Below are 23458 nucleotides of genomic sequence, written 5' to 3' on the forward strand. Positions count from 1 at the left end.
AGGCCCAGCACTCTTTCCTGCTTATGCAGGGGGTCGGACTCGATGATCTATTGAGGTCCCTTCCGACCCTAGCATCTATGAATCTATCCCTGGAGGTTTTGAAGATCCGGGTAGACCAAGCCTTGTCTGGGATGATGTAGTTGGGGCTGGTCCCATGTTGAGCAGGGGGTTGGACTAGACATGACCTCTTGAGGTCCTTTCCAGCCCCCATTTTCTATGATTCTGGAGAAAGCAAGGCAAAGAGAATGTGGCTTCCTTTCACTGACCTGAGGACAAAACCCAGGCACTTGGCTGCCAGTCCTGTGCCTGGTGTGTTTGTACCCTGCTGCCTCCCTCCCTGGTACATTTAATGACAGGCAAATATTTTTTCCCCAGGGAAGATGCTGGTTCTGGATTACATCCTGGCAGTCACTAGAAGCACCAGCAATGACAAGGTCGTGCTGGTCTCCAATTACACCCAAACGCTGGACCTGTTTGAGAAGCTCTGCCGGAGTAGGAGGTTTGCCTCTAGGCTTGCTTTATGAAGCTCTTTTATGTAAAGTCTGAACTAGTGATTCTTAACCAGGGTGTTGGGGTACACTTGGGTGCCTCAAGACCCTTCCCAGGGTATTAGAGGTGCCATGCAACACTAGCACAAGTAGGTATGCAAACATGATTCACAAAATAAACCCAGAGTTTTCTAGTGGGAATTCAGAGTGTTAGAAACATCCTGTTGCAGTCCAGTGTCTTTGCAGCAACAGAATTGCTCTCGTGCTTCTCTAGTCAACAAATGAAAATTGAGAGCTGGCATTTTCTAAGTGGTGCCACGAGTCTACAAACCTTGAGAGCCACCTTTTAGATCCATACGTGGAATTATCTGTTGAGATGTCTTCTTGCAGAGCCTCTTGTCTTAAATTGTAGTTCAGGAGCCTCCCTCTGAAGCTGATGTGACTGACTTGGTCTTGGCTTCCAGGGGGAGGCTCTGCTCTTCTGTGTAAAGTTTCCAAGCCTGGCCTCCAGTCACGAGGCCATTCACTGGAGCTGCGGTTTTCCCTCCTAGAGTTTTTCCTTCCCTTTTTAAGGCATGTTAGATGGGGATGGTGTTGTGAACCCATGAAATATTGTATATTGTCCCAGGTATTTATATGTCCGACTGGACGGCACCATGTCTATTAAAAAGAGAGCGAAGATTGTGGAGCGGTTTAACAGCCCCTCAGTAAGTAGAGTTTCCCTGACCCCACACCCGTCTCGTGGGAGATGCAAATGATTGAGAAGCGGCAGGTTTTATTTAATCCAAGTGTCTCACGACCTGCAGAGCCCCGAGTTCATCTTTATGCTCAGCAGCAAAGCTGGCGGCTGCGGCTTAAATCTGATTGGAGCAAACAGACTCGTCATGTTCGACCCGGACTGGAATCCAGCCAACGATGAGCAAGCCATGGCTCGGGTCTGGAGGGACGGCCAAAAAAAGACCTGCTATATCTACAGGCTGCTCTCAGTAAGTCTGCCTACCCCCAGGCTGCAGGATCCTGAAGTACGTTTTGTAGCTGGGCAGCAGGGACGGTGTGGGAGCTTTCAAGCTGGTGAAGCCAGTAAGAGTGGAGTCGCTACTGGGTTTGGTGGAGTTGCTTCTGGGTCTCGGGGCAGAGAAGTGACTGAAGCTTTAGGGATGAGAAATTCAGCATCGGATGTTGGGTGGTGGAGAGGCCACAGAGCTGTGTAAAGATCTGTCTGGTGGCAAATGGGTCTCGAAGCTGGGAGAATTTGTGGCAGGCCCTGAGAGAGGATTCTTCGTCACCAGGGACGAGCTGCACTCCTGGAAGTCCCCCATGTGTGTCTGCCTGAGAGTGCCCGTGCAACGGGTGATGCTGCAGCCCATGAGGCTGTAAACTACCAGGGCAATGAGAACCGGTGACTCCCATGCCCATGTCTCATGGTGCAGCGTTCATGCTGGCGTTTGCACCAGCACCATAAGTGTTTCCAGGCCAAGCTCGGCATGGGGAAATCGCTCGCAATAATTATCGGGCTGCTGTAGCCACAGGGTGAGTCTGCGGTTGGAATTTGGCTGCCTTGCTACTCCCGCCTTGTCTGGCAGCCCTCCTGTATCTTGCCATAAGCAGGTAGAGATGGGAGCTGGCCAAGGGTGCAGCACGGAGTGGTGTTAGTGATGCCTCTCGTGTCCTCCCAGCCGAGCATTCAGTGACTCTGGGCAGCAGGTGATAGAAGAAGCCATCAGATCCCTGTGGAGCTCTTCATAAAGATGAGTGTCTGTGCTGGTATCCTGGCTTCGTTCCCACTCTCATCTGTTCTCTCGTAGACGGGGACGATAGAAGAGAAGATCTTCCAGCGGCAGACCCACAAGAAAGCACTCAGCAGCTGCGTGGTGGATGAGGAGCAGGATGTGGAGAGGCACTTCTCGCTGGGGGAGCTGAGAGAGCTGTTCACACTCAGCGAGACCACAGCCAGCGATACCCACGACAAGTATGGCTGGAACTGCTGTGAGGGGCTGGGTTAGCTAGTGGCTGGGCTCTAAGCAGCAGCTGATGAGCGCAGAGGCTGCAAGTCAAGTCGCCAGGCCTCCTGGTTGCTGAATGCTGCTTGCAAAGCCATTTGGACTCATGTAACTATGGATCAGCTGATTCAAAATTCCCTTGGGTTGAAAGAGTGATTAGAGTAGAAAGGTCTCAAGTCTGTATGTAGATGGGCAAATCAATCCATGTCTAGTAACAGAGGGATTAACACTTCCTAGCCACCTTCTGATTTCAAAAGCTCTTCTGTCCCAGGTGATTATTCTTGGACAGCCATCTCCATAGGCCTGTCCGCTTGCAGCAAGCGGTAACTCCCTCAGGGAGGATTCAGGGTAAGATCTTGAGGGGAATAGAAGTTACTTGAATGCACCCTTCTCTGTCAGGCCATCTGGTCCACACACCTCCCTCGCTGGAGGATTATTCCCTGCTTGACCTCTGAATGGTGCTCACCTAGGTGGCTCACCCCTATGATATGTGGTCTTGAGAGCTTCCTGGCTAAAAGGTGTGTTATGTTCTCAGCTGGCATTATGGCACTGAACAAAATTCAGGGATCTATGTTGTAGCCAGGTTGGTGTAAGAAACGGAGACAAACAAAACTCTTCGGCTTAGAGGCAATAGCTTTTATTAGACCAACTAAATAGTAGCAACCAAAAAAAATCCTTTCTTTGCAAGCTTTCAGGTCCAAACACCCTTTGTCAGGCTGCGCAGAATTCAGATTGTAAAAGTTCTAGGTAGAAAAGAAACTTCATTTTGCACAGGGCTCAGAGCAGTTTTATATGTTATCCTGCCCCGACTTGAGTATGAGCTTCCGTGTTTAAAGTCAGTGGTATCAGCTGCCCAAAACAGGACAGGACAGTAGATCCTCAGAGTTAATGACGGGCTTAGCTTCTGTGCAAGGGAAGAAAAAGGCTCCTGGAAGGGAAAAGTCTTTTCTAATAGCACTGTTTTTTGACTGATGTGCCCACATTATGATGGGCTTTGATTTGGCAAATCACAGCTGCTTAGGGCATGGGCCTTCTGGCTTCCCCAGCAGTGCTATTTATGTGGGAAATGAAATGTTTTTTGGGACTGTGCTGGAGCCACTGCTAGTTCTGTATTGATTCTCTCCTCTGCTGCGCTTTGAATGCGGGTCAGGCATTCGCGAAATGTGTGAATGCTGCAGAGCTGAGAGGTTTTTCGGGCATGTGAAGAATTGCACAAATGACCTGTTACACGTTCGCAGTCCCTTGCAAACAGGACTGACAGTGCTTGGTGTGTGGCAAGCTAACCCAAGGCCGCCAGGCTGCTCTCTGGGAGCTTACATCATCTCCGTTGCAGCTCCCCTAGCATGGATCTGAACCAGGCCATCTGTGCCCAGCACGGGAGGTCTAGAGCGAGCCCCCGACCCTTGCCAATATAATGTCCTTGCTGTTGCAGGATCAAGTGCCGGCGCTGTGTGAACGGCCACCAGGTAAGGTCCCCTCCGGAGGCATCTGACTGCACGTCTGACCTCTCCCAGTGGAACCACTGCGCCGACAAGCGCGGGCTCCAGGACTCGGTGCTGAAGGCTGCCTGGGACGCTGCCGTCACCTTCACGTTCCACCACCATTCCCACGAGGAGCAGCGAGGGATTCCTTAGCAGGCCACCTGCCCTAGGGAGGAGGGAAAGCTTCTATGGAAGTCGAGCCTGTTTCAGCAGCTTTCTGAGAGAGCCCCACAGCAGCACATGCTGGATCTATAATGGGACCACAATGGTCTAGTTTCTGAGCAGGAAGAGCTTTCTAGCCTGCCTGGAGCAGCGGGAAGCACCTGGCAGTATTTGTGGTGCTGCTCTTTGACTTAGCTACAGTGTACTTCGTTCACTCGGGACATCTGAACAGCATCAGATCCTGTCTCTATGCTAGCAGGATGCTGGTACCACACAGTTGGCACGGGTGCCTTTTATACAGGAGAGCCCCATTGCAGGCAGCAAAGTGCCCTCTTCGGATTGATGGTGATGGTAATAGCTAGTTGCCACTTCTACGTGCATTAGATCTGGGGTGTCAAGCATATGTCCCTGTGGGTCAGATCCATCCTGCAGAGCCATGCCACAAGGCTGTGGGGCTGGGGCTCACTGCTGAGATCTGGGGTACGTTGCTCAATGCTCTGGCAGCAGAGGGGCAGTCATGGCTGTATTAACCTCTACAGGTCCCTGACACAGCCAGAGGTGGATCCTGATCCAGCCTGAGGCCAAACCTGCTTGACCCCCTGCCCATGCTCTAGAAGCCATAACTAGTGGCTGATAAGGTGCAGCTGTATTATGAAACCTGTGTTTTGCAGGTTATTCTGAAAATAAGATCTCCACCAAAGATCAGTCCAGGTTGTGAAGTCATTTAAACTATGACTTTCCCAAACAGCTGGTCAACTGGGCATCCACTTTGAGACATCTTAACTTCTGACTCTTTTTTTTTTTAAACTTGGATTACACCCAGTTTAATTGTAACTTCAGAAAACACTGGTCTTCAGTTTATTTTTAGGAGGAAAAATCCACCTGATCTGATTTGCAGTGGCAGGCTTTTTAGTAAAATTTTCCCTTACCATACAGTCAAAAGAGCCCGTAGCCACTGAACTGCATTTTTATTATAAAATAAAGTTGCTGAAGGATAAAGAAAACTCACTTTTGTTTAAAACCTCTTTGTAAAGTGTGTGTGTGTGTGACACACTTGCCAGAATCATATGAACTCGGGGAGGAGAAATTCCTGCCACAGGTGTTGGTAAAAGTTTGTAAGCAATGCTGAGGCTGCTTTTTGTTCTGCTAATGGGCATTTATAAGACCATCTCATTCTGCTGAGGAAAAGGGCTTTGATTATTTTTCTATTTGCAAATTTGACAGAGGGATGTTATGTTCCAAACTACCACAAGGAAAGAAAGTGTGTTGGGACACTAATTGACCATTCAGTAATAGCTCAGAGCATCAGACTCCTGCTGGAGGTTAGGTCAAATACATCTGGCAGAATCACCTTATTCCTGTCCCTAATCCTCAGGTCCCCTCCGCTCTGATCAGTTCTTTACTGCTGAGTTTCTTCCCCTCCCCTAATCACACTTCTGCTTCTCCAGCTGCACCATGAGTTACATGATCAATTCTGCACAATGCAAGCAAGATCTGCTTGCTTTTTTTCTCAGCCTAGTGTCATCTGAGCCTGCCTAATGCTTCCCTCCCCTCTGAAATACAGTGGATAAGGAGCCCCGGGGGCAATGTCTCTGTGGAATTTGAAATTAAGGTAGGAGGCTGCTTGGCAGGTCCTGCCCATCACATCACACTGATGTAATCGGCAAAGGCCTGGGAGGAGTCCCATGTGTCACTGACCACACTGCACACTGCTCTGAGGCGCTGGAGCGCCTCTTGTGCTGTTGCAACATCCTGGTCCAGCCAATTCTGGAAGAGGCGAAGGTGGGTGAATTTGGCCCGCTCGCCTCGCTGCAGCAGGTGGCTCTCCAGCTTCTTGGTGAACTCCAGGAGTCCGTCAGGCTTAATGCAGTTGGAGCTGTCAGAGGGGAAGAAAATCCAGGGTGAAATATCTGCCTGCAAAGTGGGAGTTGCTTGAGATCAGGCAAGTGTTTGCCCTTTTGCATCTATTATCCGCTGCCTACATTAGGTTGTTAAGGTCTGTGTGTGTATCCAGTGGATACAGGCCACTCTAGCTGAGCCCTTGCAAACAGTTGAGATGTTTCTGTTCTCCCACCAGCTCTCACTTAAGGGGTGGTCCTGTTGCTTAAGCCCTCTAAAGCTGGTCCCTCTGGTTCATTCTTTGTGTCTGTTCGGATAATCTGCAGAGGCACCTTGGGAAGAAATTTAAAATCTTAGGCATCTCCAGGAAGTGACAACAGCCAAGTGTTCTCTCCAAGTCTTTCTCTGTTCATCCTGGGAGAAAGCTTTTTGCCCTGGGATTATAAAAGGGCACTTACACACATGTGGGGAGGTCTGCTTGAGCATATAAATACATGGATGCTGGCAGCCTTGCGTGTCATATGCATCAGTGGCATGGCAAGTGTCAGTGCTGAGAAAATGGCGGTGGCACGCTTTTAGCTAAAACCCATTTGACATGCTTTAGTTCAAAGCTCACCGCCTGCTTCCAATGCAGTGCTGGGCACACATGTAAAAATGCCCACAGACATCCACTGTAACTCCCTATGAAGTACCTTGGGTAAACTGCAACCCCCAGACTCCTCCCAGGTGCCACTGCTCCAGCTGCTGCCAGAGGTGGGCTTCCCTTCCCTTCCTGTTCCTGCCTCCAGAGGGAGGAGGAGCACATCTGGGGAGCCAGGGGCTCTGGCATCCAAGTGACCTTGTGAGGGAGAGCTCCAAGTGCATTAAGCATGGGGAGGAGGTGCAGATAAGACCCACACGCAACAGGGGAGGTGCATGCAGTGACTGCAGACACCCATGCACTGTGCAGTGCAGGGGGCCTGGGGCCCCTACAGATACAGTCCCTGGCTGCTGAGAAGCTGGACAGCTCTCTACTAACATTTTGCCCTAGGACACGGTTCTGTATGTTTGTACCATTACTGCAGTTCATGCCATAGACAAGCCAGTCAGGCTGCGTCCACTTGCTGGCTGAGCAGCAGCAATGCAGCTGGGAAGGATGACACCGGATACAACTGATCTGTATCAAGCCTCAGGACAACTAGCCCCAACGAAGCAGGAAGGGTAACTGAAGGGATAGGATCAAAGGCAACAGAATACCTGACATCCAGCTGGCAGATGGAAGAGGATGAATCTTCAGAGAAAATATCTGCTAGAGCAACCAGCCGGTGATTCCCTAACAGTAGAGAAACAGAGTGACGTGAGCAGTGAACACTTGTGGCAGGCACCCAGGGAGGGAGGAAGGTGTGCCTCCTGCAGCACGGAGCCAGCTTTTAAGCACTGTCACTGCTGGCAAACTGCTGTGGAAACTAGGTTAAGAGCGCATGGAAAAAGGAAAGTTGTGAATCCCTGAATTTTGGGCTTGTTCAGATTGGAGGCCAACAGGTTCTGTGGCCAGCTGGACCGGGGTTTTTCAGCAAATAAGTCTGCTTGCCAAAAACATCATTTGGCAGAACTCTTTGTCAATTTGACATCATTTTCATCCAAGAAAAGTCAAACACAAAACTGGAAAGAGTCACGTTTTTTTTTTTTTGTTTTGTTTGCTGCCTTTACTGAGCAAAAGGTTTTGTTTTCAATACTGCCAATGGTCAAGGTGAATCCAGGAAAGAACATATTTCAGTTGACCCAAAGCCACGCCTTTTATTTTGGACTGACGGGAATTCCTGTCCATGTCTCTCTCCTTGAATTTGGCCGGGAAACCGAAGACCTTGTTTAAGCTAGTCCAGGCCCATAAGATTTCTTGTGCTATCCAAGTCTTTATCTCCCCTGCACCTTTACCTGCTCCCAAAACAATGGTCAAAGCATTAGCAGAGCCAGGTGCCAGAACAAACTCGCTAGGAATCATAACCCCAGAAAGGTATTTTAGGAAGAGCCAAGTCCTGCTGGTTAAACTGGTGCTGAGGGAAAGGGTCTCTACGGTTCACTTGCCTAAAAGCAAATGGTTTCAGCTTCATTTCTCCCTAGTGCCCACCAGACAAATGTTCAGTCACGTTTGGCCTCCTGCCCGTGTCAGTTGTCAATAGCAGCATTTTCAGAGACTACACGTAGGGGTGTTATCGACAGAACTGCTGCTGCACTAGGCTGAAATTACCCACCTACTTCCCAATGCCACAGAAAACAGAAGTCATCAGACAGTGGGTACTGTGTTTCCTCCCCCCAGTATGTGTTGAGCAATGGGTCTGAGCCACCCTGGAAGGCAGCTAGCAGGGAGCTTGTCTAATGTAGCCACCCATTTCATTGCGCTCTTGGTACGTACCGAGTCTGTTTCCAGGTAGTTTGAGGCTCTTCAGAGATGAATTTCTCTTCACTACGTTGATTATTTCAGAGAGGAACTCGGCAGTGGAGCTTTCAAACAGCCGGCAAAAGGAGAATGTGATTTCTGCCAAAACACAGACCGTTCAATACCTTTGTACTATACGTGTAGTTACGGGACATTATTTAATACTTCAGTTACTACTGCAGACATCCTTAAGTACCCTATTTAATGTAGAAGAACAAAAAATCCTGGCTGAGTGCCCAGGGACAAGTTTAAAGGGGATGCTGTAGGTAGGGCTACAAGACACAGATAAAGTCCTAGGAAAAGCAGATTTGAATTGGGTCATGTGATTGTTACATGGCTGATGTACCAAAAGCAAGACACTGTTGTCTCTGTTATGTGAACTGGCTATGGACCCACCCCTTGCATTAGCGGATACATCAAAGCTTGTGCTTTCTCATTCCTCTGAAAATTACAATTTTGTTTTCCCACCTTAGACACAAAGAAAACTGGGGCCCTCTCTTGGAAAAATCTCAGGCAGCCACATCATCAACCTCTGCATTCAAAGTAGTCCTTCCAGACAAGAGTTTACCTTGGAGGATGGGGTCCTGAAGCAGGAGGAGGACTTCTTCCTGATGGTCAGCCAGGTTGACATCATGGAAGCTCAGCTTCTTCAGGTCTGGGTTGCGCTCTGCCAGGAAGAGTGGATCAGTAAAGGATCCTATGCCTCCTGTGTGTTAAAAAAACCTGGGGCTGCCTGCTGCCTAATGCTCACACAGCTGGATGTCGTGAGGAGTAAGGGGGCACTTCTCAGCAACAAATTCTGCTGTTGGATTCATGCAGGGCAGCAACACATCCCCATCACTTTTGGCTAAACCAAGACAGGGAAGAAAATTCCTACTGGTTTTGTGATTCTGCATCGCTGTGGGACCAGGCGTGTGCACAGCCCAGAGAAAAACCCGGAAATCAAGTTTTCAGCCTCCTACGCTAGGTGCCAAAGTGAGGCACTTGTGAAAGCTGAACCCAGAGCTTGCAGCTCCAGGCCACAGAAAACCACATACTAGGACTGTAAGGGGAGGAACGGGACTGATGGGCGCACACAGAAGAGGTTGCTTGTGGAGGACTATTATACTTTCAGCATGAGATGCTCCTTTGATGGTTTTTAGCAGGGTACCTTTGAGTGCCTGCAGAAGCAGCCCGAACTCCTGGGGACATGGTAGTGCTGCGCTATCTAGGGACAGCTGCTGGAGAGATCTCGAGGCTTTCAAGACAGGCAGCAGGAGCGCAGTCTGCAGTGGTTCTCTGGGGAACCGTATCTCCAGCTGTTCCAGGCAGCTCTCTGTGGAGCAGGGAGAAAAAGGTTCTGCTTGTCAACACGTTCCTGCAAAAAACACCTGAATCTGAGAAACTGTCCTCTGCCAGCACAGGCTTGTCATTCAGATGTGCAGCCTACACCTATTGCCAGGCATCTGGGCCTACAGGACCGTAATGAGTATAAGCATCCCAGGAGAAAAATCTCCTGAAGTCCTGTTCCAAAAGCGTTTGGAGGCCCACGTACGAGCCACTTCAATAGGACACAAAAGCCTGATGCTATGTCTATGCTGTGGCTGAAGGAACCACCCCCACCCAGCTTCTCCCTTGGTGTGCAGAAGCAACGTGGCAGGGGCACTCCAGGTTGTCACTCACCAGCATGGTACTAGCGGCCACTCCTCAGGGTGTCCTCCCTACCTTTTTCCCAGGGTTTATGGTCTGGGAGCAGGAGTGGAAGGCTGGGGCTTATTCCCTCAATGGAGCATCCAAACCTTCTACTGCCCTGCCGCAGACATGCTTCGTAAGTGCCAAACTCCCGTTTTGAACAATAACCTCTTAGTCTCCACTATCATGGCAGCAAGTGGAGTTTTCCTTCTACTCTCCAAGGTTTAACAGCTCAGTCAATAACATGTACCAAAGCGAGCGTGAAGAGAAGGCCAGTGCCAGCCTTGGTGATCCTGCGTAACACGCTGCTCATGCAACGCATGGGGAAGTGGGATGGCACGCACTTTCTACACTCGCTGCAGGCTCTGTCTGGCCTTGCAGACGCTGCCATCGTGCTCTGTTGATATTTTACGTGTCAAATACAGACACTCCTTGGGAACGATTTAGATCAGACATATTCACCTCCCTTCCCGTGGGCCAGGTCTGGCTCAGAGCCATGTCATCCAGCCCACTAGGCTCTCCAAGGGTCCAGACATTTGATGCGGCGGGAGGGGGAGAGTGGTGGCAGCATTAATCACTATTTCCCTGGTGCCAAGTATCCAGACTCATGGGAGCCCTGCAGGCTGGTTAATGTGGCCCTGTGCATCTGATCACAACAGTGTGCATCCAGACCTGGACACACAGGGTTGAACCGGCAAGCCCGATGCCACCCACGGACTGACCTCGCACGCTGGCCCTGTGCAGACGGACTCCACGCTACTCATCTAGCCCATGGGGCCAGAAGATTGGGTGCCACCGGTTTAGACAGGGCTGATCCTAAGATTTCCTAACAGCTTTTCTAGCACTGCTCTTCTGATTCAAAAGGAGACTGAATACACACCTTCCTGGGGTTATTTGACCCAAGCAGTCTTTCCTGTCCAGAGCAGCAGGGCTGGACCTGACAATCTCATGAGGTCCCTTCTAGCCCCAAACTTCTGTGAATCTGCAATTCTATGACTGAATTTTGTGCCCTGTGACAGGGGCCTAAATTGGAAAGGAATGGTCACCACTAGCTAAATGCAAGCGGAGCCAGCAGCTGGACACCTTGCTGTATGCACAGCAAGTGGGGTCTCCTACTTTCTATAGAGAGCAAAATCTCTGTTATTTGGAGCTTGTTCTCTACCTGGGATCTCCTCCAAGGAGCTCAGACTGCCTTCTGGCCTACTCCCCTCAAGGTGGTGTTTGAGATCGAAGCTGACGGAGAGTGTGCGGAGCCAGGGGAAGGCGCTCAGGATGCAGTGAACAAGCTCCACTGAAGGGACATGTGAGAAGACATCGCTCACACGCACCACGCGAAGGCGGCGGTCGTTGTGGTGAGACAGGGCCCGGAGCCCAGACAGGATGCAGAAGATATTAGCACCTAGGCCTGAAACCGACAATTCAAGAGAAAGCGAGAGGAGCATCAGATGCACGTGTGTAGATTCAGTATGGCCAACACCAATGCATGGCAGAGGCTATGCAAGTCACTGATGGTTTAGTTTGGCTACTCAACTGAGTAACTGGGGAAAAAGGGCTTTATTCACAAACCATGACACACAAGACAGGTTCAATCCCCCCCTCTGGCTAATAGTCTTGAACCTACAAATCCCTCCTCCCAGGAATGTGCCCCATCCATGAGACTGTTGGCTGTTCTGGGATGGGACAAGCCATCTCTCACCATCCTACTTTATATAAGCTGTGGCGGACCAGTAGGAGATGCTCCTGCATTGAGCCGCCCACCTCACTGCGCCTGCCCACCTTCCAGGCTCCAAATGCCTCCCTAGGGGCACCTTACCACCCTGTTTGCTCTAGAGTTATCCTGTAATACTTCTCTATCCTGTACTCTTCCCCAAGCCTTCCCTCTGTAACCAATAAAGTTCTTCATGGTACCAAACGTGGTGGACTTGTTGGGAAAGGCATGCCTCTGTGCCCCCTTGGTCCGGCTGACTAAGGGAGGCTACTTTTTGTGCTTCAGGCTAGAGGAAACACCCCAAGCTTTTGCAGTGGGTCAAGCACCCTCAAGGACTACAAGTCCTGCGTATCCCGGGGGGACAGGGTTTAGAAACAGTCCAGACCCCTGGGTGGCAGCGGCTACGTTACCCCTAGGCTAGCAAGTGTGCTCCAGGAAGGGGGTCGGCCGGATGTAAGGCGCCCCTAGGGAGGCATTCGGAGCCTGGAAGGTGGTCAGGCGCAGGGAGGTGGGCTTTCCCTGGAGTAAGACGGGAAGTCCTCTGGCAAGCTGGGCACACTCACCACTAGGCCAGGGATTCACAGCATTTTTTTTTTTTGCCAGGTCAGGGCTGATCAGACTTTGCAAACAGGAAAGCTGACTCAATGCTCAGCCTAACTGTCCTCTTCCATTTCATTTATGCCACTCCTAGCTATACTGAACTGTTCTGTAAGCCAGCAGGTTTACACAGTCTGGTTCCTTCCTCAAAATTGAAGCTACCATGGGATATTTTTAATGTGCTGTAAGCAAGTCCCACTATTGAAAATCAGTCCCTTTTCTTCCCAATTATGTACTGGCATCTTGGCATCTTTTTCCTCCGACATAAGAGGAGTGGGGAACCCTGAACTGGGCATAAATCCTGATGCTACTGACCACAGTTTCTCTGCTGTGTTTCCTACTTAATCAAGTTTTTTCTGGTTTGAAATACCTTTAATTAACCTCACCCTAAAGAAAGCATTATCAAAGTGCCAGTAATACCTGTTGCACCCAACTATCATTTCAGTGTAGATGCCAGCAGCTGTTAGAACTTTTCTTAGGTTGAAAACCAAATTGTTGTACACCTGGAATTAAACATTCTGCTTTTACTAACCATTGTAGGAGAGAACTAGGCTTTCTAAAGAGGTCCAAGAGCTCAGCAGGTTACCCAGAGTCCGACATGCGTCCCCAGTCAGAGGGACGGAGAACAACTCCAACGTGGCTATGCTTCGGAAGGGAGCTGCAGCTTTCAGAGAGAGAATCCCAGAAGAGCCTCCTCTTCCCATGCAGCCTAGACTCTCACAGCTAAGACGGTCTGCTGGGGTACTGGCCAAACTATCAAGGTTTTCTCTTTCGTGGACACTTTCATTGAGTGTCTCTGTTGCTGCTTCTCTAGCAACAGTGAAGACAAAGTCATAAAGGTCTTCTGGATCTGCACACAATCCCCAGTTTCTCCTGGGGCTGCGGCGCTTCCTCCTTGATGAACACTTAAGCTTTTTGTGAGGCGTTCGGAGAGCAGGGCCAGCTGAAGACCTTTCTGATGGGGAAGACGACTCCCTTTCAGCATTGTACTGCTCGGGAGGCATTGTGCAGCTCACATCATGACGCACTCGGTTCCGCAAAGGATGGTTCCTCAAGCCATAGAGCATCGGGGTTTTAGAGCCACTGCTTCCTTTGAGCTCTGTTGAAGCTTTTGGGTCTGGATTGGCTTCTGCAGGGACTTTGGTGGAAGCATTTTGGATCTTTATGCTACTGGACTCATGACTGCCATGTTGGCCCATCTCTAGTTTCTCAGTATGTCCATGGCACAGATGCTTTGAGTCTACCAGGTCATCTTGAGTTGACTTTTGGGTCTGGGAATCAGGTTCCTTTCTGCAAAGGCTGCATGGGCCACAATGGTGCATAAGTGTCTTACTTGGATGCCAAAACCCAGCACTCATGCTCAGAATGAGGACCAAGAGCACCGTGTCAGGAACAGGCCAGGAATACACGGACACCTGGTTGACAGCCCCGTGGTGGATCAGGCGATGAAGCAGCAAGCTCAACGAGTGTCTAATGGACAAGTCGGAGGACAGCAGGTGACGAAACTTCAAGGTTTTCAAGCAGCCGGCCAGGTTTTCTACAACTCTCCGGTTGCGCTCAGCAGTGAGCTCTGTCACCCCCTGCAGCATGTTGAGGATGGTGAGTTGGGTCACGTGTTGTGAGCTGTGGAGCAAGGGTGAAAAACGATCGTCATTCAGGCGCTGATCTGAAGAAACATCCAAGACTCCGTGAAGGATGTTCGAGAAGAAAGTTTCAAGGAACTTCTTCCTCCAACAGGTTATGTGCTGCAATAAAATTATCACAGTTAATTGATTTCCATTTAAAGAAGGGCACAGAATGTATAAAGTGTAGTAGCCCTTCTTGTTGGAAGAGGCTGTATAAATACAACATAAAGTGATTTCCAGCAAGTCTTGAAGACCCTGATAATACTTTGGTTCCTCACCTCGCAAATGCTTACACACATCAAAAGTCCCAGGAACAACATTATGCATAATCTTATTAAGCAAGTGAGGTATCGATGAAATATGAAATAGGACACAAAGCTGACACCCCAAACACAGCTCATCAACAGATTTCCAACTCACCTCCGACTTGGGTGGCCTGGTTTTCATTACATCGTTCCAGAGTTTGCGCCATATTGGCTGAGTTGAGAGTCCTGAAAAACAAACCAAATCCTCCATTTCTAAAGCTCCCTCTTCAAGTTTCACAACCTTTTTGTACCAAATGAGATTCAAAAGCAGAGCCGCAAAATGTTACCTCTTTACGGGGATAAAATTCAGAGCACTAAATTCTGCCTTTTTTAAAGGGGCATGAAAAAAGTACACGTCTTTTAAAGAATGTTTACCATCCAACATTTTCGGATGTTACCTGTATATATATCATATACTAGCAAAACTAAAACCAACAGTGATCTAATCCATTTCTCAGCAGTAATGCCACCTTTATCCACTTAGCTTTTTAAAAAATTTATTCTGGACAACATTTATTTTCACTGTTAGATTCTCATATACTAGAAAAAGACAAAATTTGGGTGGCAGAAACAGCTGCATTAGTATGAAGTCAGGCGGAAGATAAGGCGGGGTGGCACGTTGAAGGCTCGTGCTTGTCAGAACTGGTTAGTTTTTTCAGGCAACAACTTACTTTGGCAGAGGCTAGGAATGGACCGCCTGGATTGCAACTGCTGCAAGTAATATCGACGGTTACCAAAACTTCTACCTGCACGTAGGCGAGTAAGAATTTTTTTTGTATGTCAACATTTCATTTCTACAAAACCAAGATATAGGGGGAAATTTCCTTGGGGCACAAGTCCTGTTCCTCTGTGAGCACAACCATCTCACTCCCTCCACGTTACACTCTGCTGTCCTTTCACAGTACCTGATGAAGTGAATGTGGGTTCAGAAAAAACTTATGTTCTCTCTCTTGTTCTTATTGTTAGCATATAAAGCTGCACATCTGTTCTGTATCACCACATCACCTGCCATTTGCAGACTTCTGAGCTCTTATTTAAAAAGAGAAAAGATGCACAAAATACTTTGAGCGCTTTAGTCCCAGTTACTTGTGACATAATTAACTGGCGAATCGTGCAATAAATATAGACCGTCCACAAGTTCAAAATAATTATTACATGACAAAAACAACTATCCAGCTATTAAAAAAAGAGCCAACAGCTATAAAGTCAGTGCTTTAAAATGTGTAACAGCTCTACAGCTCCAGAGCAGCGATGCTCAACCCATTCTTGATATTAATTTTCTACATATTTTAGGGGCCCCGTGGACCAGATAGAATGGCCTAGCAGGCCACATCCAGCCCGCCCTGCCCTGATGGACCACGCACCGGCCTACCAGGCAAGGAGTCTGAGTGCCATTGCTCAAGAGCAAACTAGATTCTCTAGCTTTAATCTGAACATGTAATCCTACGCGTCCTACCACAGATTCAGATAATTGAAGCTGGAGAGAAACCAGCTAGAGGCTCGTTACATGTTTTCAAGCACCCGTATCGACACTGGTCTGCTCTTTTCCTAGCCGGATGGTCGTTTTGAAGGGGGTGCAATCGTTACTTTCTGTACTCAAATAGATCGCGTGACCGACCAGTCAACTGCATGAGCATGACTCGGTCTTCGGCCGATCGTGTGATCCATTCGCGCATGGTATGCTCAGGACTTTGCACACGTAGGGTTGCTGACTGTTCAAATCGATCCCAGGAGGTTTCCACAACGTTTTAGATTACAGCGAGTAGACGTGATGTCAGGAAGGCCAACGCCCACGACTTGGACATTTTAAAAACCCGCTGCATGAATCAGATTCGACATTTTTCTTTTAATGAATGCCCTCTCATTTATCTCCTTGGTGACTCTCCCACAGGTTTATACCCAATTCCCAGAGTGTCGGCAACCCTACGCGTAGCCAGTCTATATGTAACACCTAACGGGGTGTGGGGAGCTGAGAGACAAACATCTTCCCGTTAGTGGGCCTCTGTTTGAGAAGCCAGCCTGCGGCGGGCAAACGCCAGCACCCGTTACATATATTGTGTCACTCCACGCCAAAACAGTGTGATCCCTGTGCGAAGCCACGGGCGCGCCTGATGTGTGTCGGGTAGCTATGAAAATGGGTCGAAAATAGCCGAGCAGCCACGAAAATGAGTTGAAAACGGTTGAGCAGCCACAAAAATGGCCAAGCAGCCACGAAGGCCCCGGCTGTGCCAACCTTTGCTCGCGGCGGCGTCCTCGGCGCGCTCCAGGTAGTAGACGTTGAGCAGGGGCAGGAGGCCGTGCAGGATGTGGGCAGGCAGCGCTGGGGGGGAGAAACAGGCGTGAGGCGCAGTCAGGACAAGGGGGGTTAATCTGGAGCAGGGTGGTCCCGTGTAAACGCATCCCCCGGGCACCCCCTTACCCCAGACCTCGCTCTCCAGGGCCCCCATGCTGGAGCTCACCGCCGCCCCGCTCAGCGCGAAGAGGCTGGGGGGGCCGCTCCCCGGCTCCTCCATGGCGGCGCCTCGGAGACGGGACTAGGCCCGGCGGAGGGCACTCAGCAGCGCCGCTATCTTGGGCAGGGGTAGGAAGTGGCGTGGAACAGCCGCCATCTTGGGAGGGTTGGCGGCAGCCTATGAGCGGCCGCCTTGGGGAGCCGCCATCTTGGGAGGGGCGGGACAGCCTATGAGTGGCCGTTTTGGAGAGTTGCTATTTTGGGATTGTTGGAGACAGCCTATGCGCGGGTGTCTCGGGCAGCCGCCATCTTGGGAGGGTCAAGGTGCTGCCTAGAGCAACCACCATCTGGGGCAGGTCAGGGTGCAGTTTAAGGAAGTCATTAGTTTTGGCCAGGTCTCGGGCTTGGTTTAAGAGAGGCATCCTTTTGGGTAGATCAGAAGAGCGGCCTACAGGAGAAGCCGTTTGAGTCAAGTCAGGAATACAGCGTCTACGAAGACGCCATCTTGGGCAGCTCAGGGGCACGGCCAATGTGAACCGCCATCTTGAGAAGGTCAGAGAACACCTATAGGGGCGCCATCTTGAGAAGGTTCGAGGCACCGCTTATTTTTGCCGCCATCTTGGGCAGGTCAAGAGTCCGGCCTATGCGAGCCGCCATCTTGTTTGCGTCATAAAAAGGCGCCATCTTGACCCCGTCTTAGCGTGGCTGGGTTTCCGCTTCCAGGAGGAGGGGAAGGTGGCTCCTTCCGGTGACTGACCCTGCAGAGTCCTTCTGTGGCGGATATGGGGCTGCGCGACGAGGAGGAGCTCGAGGGCCGCCGTGGGGACCCCCAGGTGATGCCCCCTCTCCTGCTCCACCCCTTCCCCGGAGCGCCGCGGGGTGACCCCTGCCGGCCCCCGTACTGCCTGCCGCTCCCCGTGCTGCGCGCTTCTAGCGCCCCCAGCAGGCGGCGCGACCTCCGCGCGAATCGCTCCTACTTAACGCGATACATGTCACGTGTCAGGGGGATGTCAGATATAGCGGAGCCCCTTCAACCCCAGCCCTGGGGGCATGCGAGACCCGGTTGAGAGGTGTTATCCACTGGTGGATTTAATTGTTGTGATGGTATTTTAAGGGTGAGATTATGAAAGCGGTGCTGCCTGGGGTGTGCGGGCAGCTGGTTCATCCCGAAGTGGGTCTGTAAAATTTGGCCGGATCCTCTTGTGTAGTCCCTTCCACCCCCCCACATCATCTACGACATTGAAATGCACACGAGGAATTTTTGTAAGTTGTATCCTTTCCCGTCTTTCCCCAGGAGGAGGAGGAAGAGGAGGAGGAGGAAGAGGAAGAGCTAGTGGTAAGAAATAAAAGTTTGGAAATACCCATCCTTGGGTGGAGGGGACACAAGGAGTAGGCCCTGTTTCCATCATACTGTGCTTTGTCACAGTCTACTCCGAAAGTTTTAATTACGACTTAATTCCTATATGTGATAGGTGCCACGTATTTAAATCAAAATGCAAAAATCTAGAACTGGTGCTCTGGAGAGAGGATGCCTCTTACAATAGCTTAAATAAAAGTCTCTTTCTGCAAGCTTTTGGGCTCATGTGACCTTCATCTGGCTCAGGGAAAATTTTTAAAGGTGGTAAAAAGTCCCCCTAGCTAGGCAGTTAACTCTTATTTTTTGCACAGAGGGAGTTGAGGGTGGAAGTCTGGTTCCTTTGGGTCCATGCTGGTGTCTCTAAATTTAAAGTACATTTAAGTTTGTGCTCGCACCTTATTTCACATGATGACTCTGAGTTAAACTGGTTTTTATCTTAATTGGCAACTCACTCTAAACCAATACTGAGCTAAAAGCAAGGTGCATGGTAGGGGAGAAGAATATTGAGGGAGCTAATATTTGCTGCGCAGTAAGAGATATTTTGGCCATGAGTTGAATGTAACCTGGTCTTCAGTAACTCGGTAGGCACGTGCTTGCAGGTGCAACTTTATGACCCTATTTGATGGGTGTGTAATCATGTGGGTAACCCTGGAAGTCTGCTGGGGAATGAGATCAGGATTCCCACGGCCGGTTCTTCATCTGACTGTGTAAAATACTCTGCAAGAGATGAGAGACTCTGTCTTTAATTTTGCCTTCAGGACCCCCTGACTAAGATACGGGAGCAGTGCGAGAAGCTGGAGAAATGCGTGAAGACCAAGGAACTCCTGGATCAGTGCAACTCTCGGGTGTCCTCAAGGACTCGTACGGAAGAGGAGTGCACGGAGGAGCTCTTTGACTTCCTGCATGCCAGGGACCACTGCGTAAGGCCCAAGTTGTACTCGGGGGTGTTGCTGCCCCTTAGAGCTACCTGAAGAGACTGGTTCATTGACAGATCAGGGTCTGTAGGAAAATTAGGCTGTTAAAAATATAAAATGAAGTCCTGCTAGTCTGTTCACCTGCAGCAACTTGTTTGAAACACCGTTGACTCCTTGTTACCTTCACTTTTCCTCTCACATTATTTTAATATTCAATATTAATATCATATAATATATTGATATTGAGATAGAGATATATTGGGGGGTGTGTGTGTTTTTTAGAGCTGGAAGGGACCTTTCAAGATCATCAGGTCCAGCCCTCTGCCCAAATTAAGTTGGGGAAACTCTTATTTATGGCCAAGAGACCATTGTGGCTACGGTTCTGTTTCCTCCGCTTCAATCCAGGGGTCCCAAACCACAAAAGCAAGATTGTGTTGTCTGTCTAGTTCTTGAGAGGTCTGTCTGTGTGCTGAGCATCTGTTTTTGTTACTGAATTCTTTCTTCACCATTGTCTCTTCCAGGTGGCTCACAAACTCTTCAACAGTCTGAAGTAAATGTTGGGAACGTGTCTTGCCATCCGACTCAGTGGCTCAGCTGAAAATCTGTGCAGGTTCTGTTTGGATTCAAGGTGCTGCTTGCTGCCCGTCACTGAACGTGTGATGTGCGTGTGCAACGGCACTCCGACACTTGTGCACTGATCTTGATGCTTCATCTGTATCTGACTGTACAGCTCTAGCGACACCATCTTGTTCTGTGGTTTGCCATAATAAACATTCAAGGTTCCTGTAGAAGCATCTTTAATTTCATGATTTATAGAGGAGGACCTTTTATCTTTAGACTGATTCTTAACTGATTATTTTTTAGGGAAGCTGGGAGTTCTCTGCACCCTGGAGACATCTCCCCTAGTGGGAATTTCCTTGTACACGCTCTTACTTAACAGCTGGCCAGAATCATATGGTTATACATCCTTTGTGTCCATTGCAGCTGTGAAGATCTTTCTAGGTCCCGTTACATAGTTTCCATTCTTTGAGTAACTTGGGGCCAGATGGGGCTCCGTTTTTAACCTGCTGCTGTCTGTTAATTGGAAGCAAGACTCAAGGGAGCTTTTAAAAGCCCCTTCTTTACCAAAGATGCTTGTGCTACCTTCGTAACCTACCTGAGTACAGGACTAGAACACTGGTTTTTGTTTTTACATAATGAGCCTTATGCTTGTAAGCAAAGGGTAGCACAGCCCCACACTAAAGCTGTAGCCAAGAGTAGCCTGTTCAACTGCATATTTAATGAGAAATGATTCTAGCCCGGCTTCGCTGCAGCTTCCCCAGCAAAACCTTGTTGGCTTTGCAAAAATGTACAGGCAATTGCGCTGTAGGGAAAGAGCCTGGCAGCGATGTATTGGATCAGCAGGTAATGCAAGGGGCTGTGACCGTTTTGTACGCTGCAATGCAAATCTGGCTGTAATCTTGTGCAGAATGGTGCGTCTTTTTTTTTTTTAATGGGGGGGGTGTCTTTTAAAGACAAGTTGCTGCATCCAAGACCTCTCTGCGTTGTTCCCACTTACTCACCAGTTTATGATCTGACCATTATCCTGGTGCCCTACTTGCAGACAGGGTTAAGATACTGCCTTATTTTGGATGCACACTTTGACACCTGTGGAGGGAGGGAGGGGGGTGTTTTATCTGTAGGCTGATGTTCAACACTTCTGGAAAAGCTGGGATGTCTCTAGGGTGTCAGGCCAGGGTACCCAGAAGCACTGACTGTTTCTAGATGCTTGGGAATCTGTGCCCAGGAAGCTGTTTGGCTTGATTTCCCCAGTACCTGTGGTTTCACTTTTAAACTGCAGGAGTGAGGGTATTTTTTGTTTGTTTGTAACATCCAGTTAATATTCATATTGATGTTGTCAGGAATCCACTGGGACTTGACTCATTCAGGATTTTTGGCTGCTCTGAAACTTCAAAGCAGCTGCAATTGGACATATCTCATTCTAAAGCTTAACTGCTATAGTCTGTCTATCGCAATCATATTCCCTAATTCTATCCATAATAGCAGAGAAGATGTATTAAATAAGTGAAACCTCACTTATAACCTTGGCAGACAAGGTTAGTTAGGTAAACCTGGTATCTTTTATTAGACCAACTCAAATAGTTGGGGGAAAAAATTCTTTGCAAGCTTTTGGGCACAAGCACCCTTCCTCGGGGGGTTAAATCCCTATTTGCTTTCTCTTTGCCATTCGGTATTTTGTAAACCCTTCTCATATCCCTGCCTCAAGCATCTCTCTTCTAAATTGACCGGTCCTTTGTCAGGGTGTTTGTGCCCAAAAGCTTGCAAAGATTTTTTTCCCCCCAACTATTTGATTTGGTCTAATAAAAGATACCAGATTTACTTAAAGAACCTGGTCTGTCAATGTCCTTAGACCAACACGGCGGCAACCTATGGCCCTGACTCATAACCGTGGCATTCATATAGCATTTGAGGGGGGCAGCCTCATTTGAGAAGGAAGGTGTGAATACTAAAGGGCAAACGCTATTTGAGGGTGTGAGAATGAAATGTATTAAGACTGGTCTTCATGCCTCCAAAATGAAATAGAGAAGGGCAGCAAGGATGATGAGTGGTGTGGAGGGGCTTCTCCAGGAGGAGACGCTAGAGATGCCAGACATGGTCAAGTTAGAAAAGAGATGCTTGAGGGGTAAGGGGGGACATGAGAAGGGTTTACAAAATACTGAATGGCGAAGAGAACGAAATAGGAGAAAGCAAATTCTCTCACCAGACGGAACCGAGGCTTCACAAAATGAAACTAAAACAAAGTCTAAAACAAAAACTCCCCGCTCTTTTTCCACCCCACGTGTCATTCAAGGTTTGGGGGGGCAGGGGGACTTGTTTGCATCAGATGTGGTGCAAGCTGGATTCAGAAATGGATTGGACGTGTGCTCAGAGGAAAGGGGCATCGCTCGTTATTGAGCGCAGGAGTGAGGGGCATTAGAAATTCCTCTACCTTCAATGCTGGAGGCCGCAAGCGGGAAAGGAACAAAGGAAGAAAACTCACGCCCTATTCACTCTTGCTTTCAGCATCTGCTCTCTGCCCCGTGTGACGGTTGTTTCCCAGGGTCTTGGTCCTGCGAGTTTAGCCACCAAACCCACCTGAGGTGCAACCCTGGTGCTTCAGACATTTTAAAAACCTGCTGGACTCCTGCGTGAATCTGATTCAATACTGAATGTTTATTTTAATGAATGCCTGATCATTTATCTCCCAAGTGACCCTCAGCAGTCCCCTGGAGACTTATCTCTAATTCCTGCAGACTCCTGGAGGGTGGGCGACACTAGTGGCATCAGGAAAACAGCTCAGCTTTGGCTTTGAAATACTTAAGACACAAAAGGCAGCATCGGGGCACAACCGAGCTCTGGTTTTTATCTTCCTAATACTCAAAAGCTGGCATCGGGGCACAACTGAACTCTGGGCTTCCCAGCTGTCTTGGAGTAAATTGCAAAACTCAGCCCGATGCCTGCCAAATGCCAGCTGATGCCTCCAAGAGACATGTAGGTAGATGTTTATTATAATATGTATTATATTTAAATATATAATATAAACCTATCTTTATTATATTGGGCTATATTATAATAAAATATACAATATAACATGTATAGATATTAAATATAAACTATCTAAAATAATATATATTGGACAGATGGGATATCTATATAATCTATAATATATTTATTATATATCTAGAAGTATATATCTAAAAATCTATTATATATGTGTTTATATTGGATAGAGGTGTATCTTTATATAATCTATACCTAGAAATATATATAGCTACAAATCTATAATATATGTCTGTATATTGGGGAAGATGTGATATCTTTATATAATCTATCATATTTATTATGCTATATTTAGAAATATATCTATCTACAAATCTATCAAATATTGATTTATACTGGGTAGATGTGTGTCTTTTATATAATCGATCATATATTTATCATGATATATCTAGACATCTAGAAATATATTGATAGAGCTAAAAATCTGTAATATTTGTATGTATATCAGGGAAGATGGGATATCTTTATATAATCCATAATACATGTATTATGATGTATCTAGACACCTAGAAGTATATATTTAGAAATCTATCCTCTATGTATTTATATTGGGTAGAGGGTGTATCTGTATATAATCTATCATATATCTAGGACGATCCAGGAGTGCATAAAAGAAGCAGATATACCACGTGCACTTATCCTGGGGAGAAGCCATATCCCATATCCTAATAAATCGATAAGAAAATCTGACAAATCTCTCCGTATCTAGACGCCGCTCCTGTGTTTAGTCTGTCGGGGACGGGGGTCTCTTTCACCGTCCCGGGGCCCTGGTTCTCCGCGCGGTTTTGGGGCACAACCGCGGGTTTCGGCAGGGCTGTTCCCCGCCCGCGGGCGGGCACGTGG

At 48.5% G+C, this 23458-nt stretch overlaps 3 protein-coding genes across 4 annotated transcripts; 2 read left to right on the forward strand and 1 right to left on the reverse strand.

Moving 5' to 3' along the window:
- The first annotated feature begins 351 nt into the window (after window positions 1-351).
- On the forward strand, window positions 352-4624 carry LOC109307430 (DNA repair and recombination protein RAD54-like). Its single transcript, XM_019531358.1, has 5 exons — window positions 352-499; window positions 1117-1195; window positions 1295-1474; window positions 2294-2457; window positions 3921-4624. The coding sequence occupies exons 1-5, from the start codon at window positions 381-383 to the stop codon at window positions 4120-4122; spliced, it is 744 nt and encodes a 247-aa protein (XP_019386903.1). The 5' UTR covers window positions 352-380; the 3' UTR covers window positions 4123-4624.
- A 459-nt stretch (window positions 4625-5083) lies between these two features.
- On the reverse strand, window positions 5084-16877 carry LRRC41 (leucine rich repeat containing 41). Its single transcript, XM_019531357.1, has 10 exons — window positions 16712-16877; window positions 16526-16612; window positions 14408-14478; window positions 12895-14107; window positions 11220-11462; window positions 9537-9701; window positions 8955-9053; window positions 8363-8485; window positions 7207-7282; window positions 5084-6007 (listed from the first exon to the last, which is right to left on the reverse strand). The coding sequence occupies exons 1-10, from the start codon at window positions 16803-16805 to the stop codon at window positions 5773-5775; spliced, it is 2406 nt and encodes an 801-aa protein (XP_019386902.1). The 5' UTR covers window positions 16806-16877; the 3' UTR covers window positions 5084-5772.
- Window positions 16878-17480: 603 nt separating this feature from the next.
- LOC109307437 (cytochrome b-c1 complex subunit 6, mitochondrial) lies at window positions 17481-19806 on the forward strand. 2 transcript variants are annotated; one of them, XM_019531368.1, is made up of 4 exons: window positions 17481-17577; window positions 18042-18080; window positions 18860-19021; window positions 19537-19806. In XM_019531368.1, the coding sequence occupies exons 1-4, from the start codon at window positions 17527-17529 to the stop codon at window positions 19567-19569; spliced, it is 285 nt and encodes a 94-aa protein (XP_019386913.1). In that variant the 5' UTR covers window positions 17481-17526; the 3' UTR covers window positions 19570-19806. The 2 variants fall into 2 exon arrangements, with proteins under 2 accessions (XP_019386913.1, XP_019386911.1); XM_019531366.1 differs by having other exon boundaries at window positions 17482-17577; window positions 18039-18080.
- The last annotated feature ends 3652 nt before the right edge of the window (window positions 19807-23458 follow it).

Source organism: Crocodylus porosus, unplaced genomic scaffold (genome assembly GCF_001723895.1).
Source record: "Crocodylus porosus isolate Cpor-Errol unplaced genomic scaffold, CroPor_comp1, whole genome shotgun sequence".
NCBI lineage: Eukaryota > Metazoa > Chordata > Crocodylia > Crocodylidae > Crocodylus > Crocodylus porosus.

Bases quoted from the DNA above. Each gene is read 5' to 3' on its own strand.
- LOC109307437 (XM_019531366.1), top strand. From the start codon at position 17,527: ATGGGGCTGCGCGACGAGGAGGAGCTCGAGGGCCGCCGTGGGGACCCC. The intron at 17,578-18,038 runs GTGATGCCCCCT...GTCTTTCCCCAG, and splicing joins GCCGCCGTGGGGACCCCCAG to GAGGAGGAGGAAGAGGAGGA. The intron at 18,081-18,859 runs GTAAGAAATAAA...TTTTGCCTTCAG, and splicing joins AGGAAGAGGAAGAGCTAGTG to GACCCCCTGACTAAGATACG.
- LOC109307430 (XM_019531358.1), top strand. From the start codon at position 381: ATGCTGGTTCTGGATTACATCCTGGCAGTCACTAGAAGCACCAGCAAT. The intron at 1,475-2,293 runs GTAAGTCTGCCT...GTTCTCTCGTAG, and splicing joins ATATCTACAGGCTGCTCTCA to ACGGGGACGATAGAAGAGAA. The intron at 2,458-3,920 runs GTATGGCTGGAA...TTGCTGTTGCAG, and splicing joins GCCAGCGATACCCACGACAA to GATCAAGTGCCGGCGCTGTG.
- LRRC41 (XM_019531357.1), bottom strand. From the start codon at position 16,805: ATGGAGGAGCCGGGGAGCGGCCCCCCCAGCCTCTTCGCGCTGAGCGGG. The intron at 9,054-9,536 runs GTACCCTGCTAA...TCTTCCTGGCAG, and splicing joins GCTTCTGCAGGCACTCAAAG to AGCGCAACCCAGACCTGAAG. The intron at 7,283-8,362 runs GTACGTACCAAG...CTCTACTGTTAG, and splicing joins ACTACCTGGAAACAGACTCG to GGAATCACCGGCTGGTTGCT.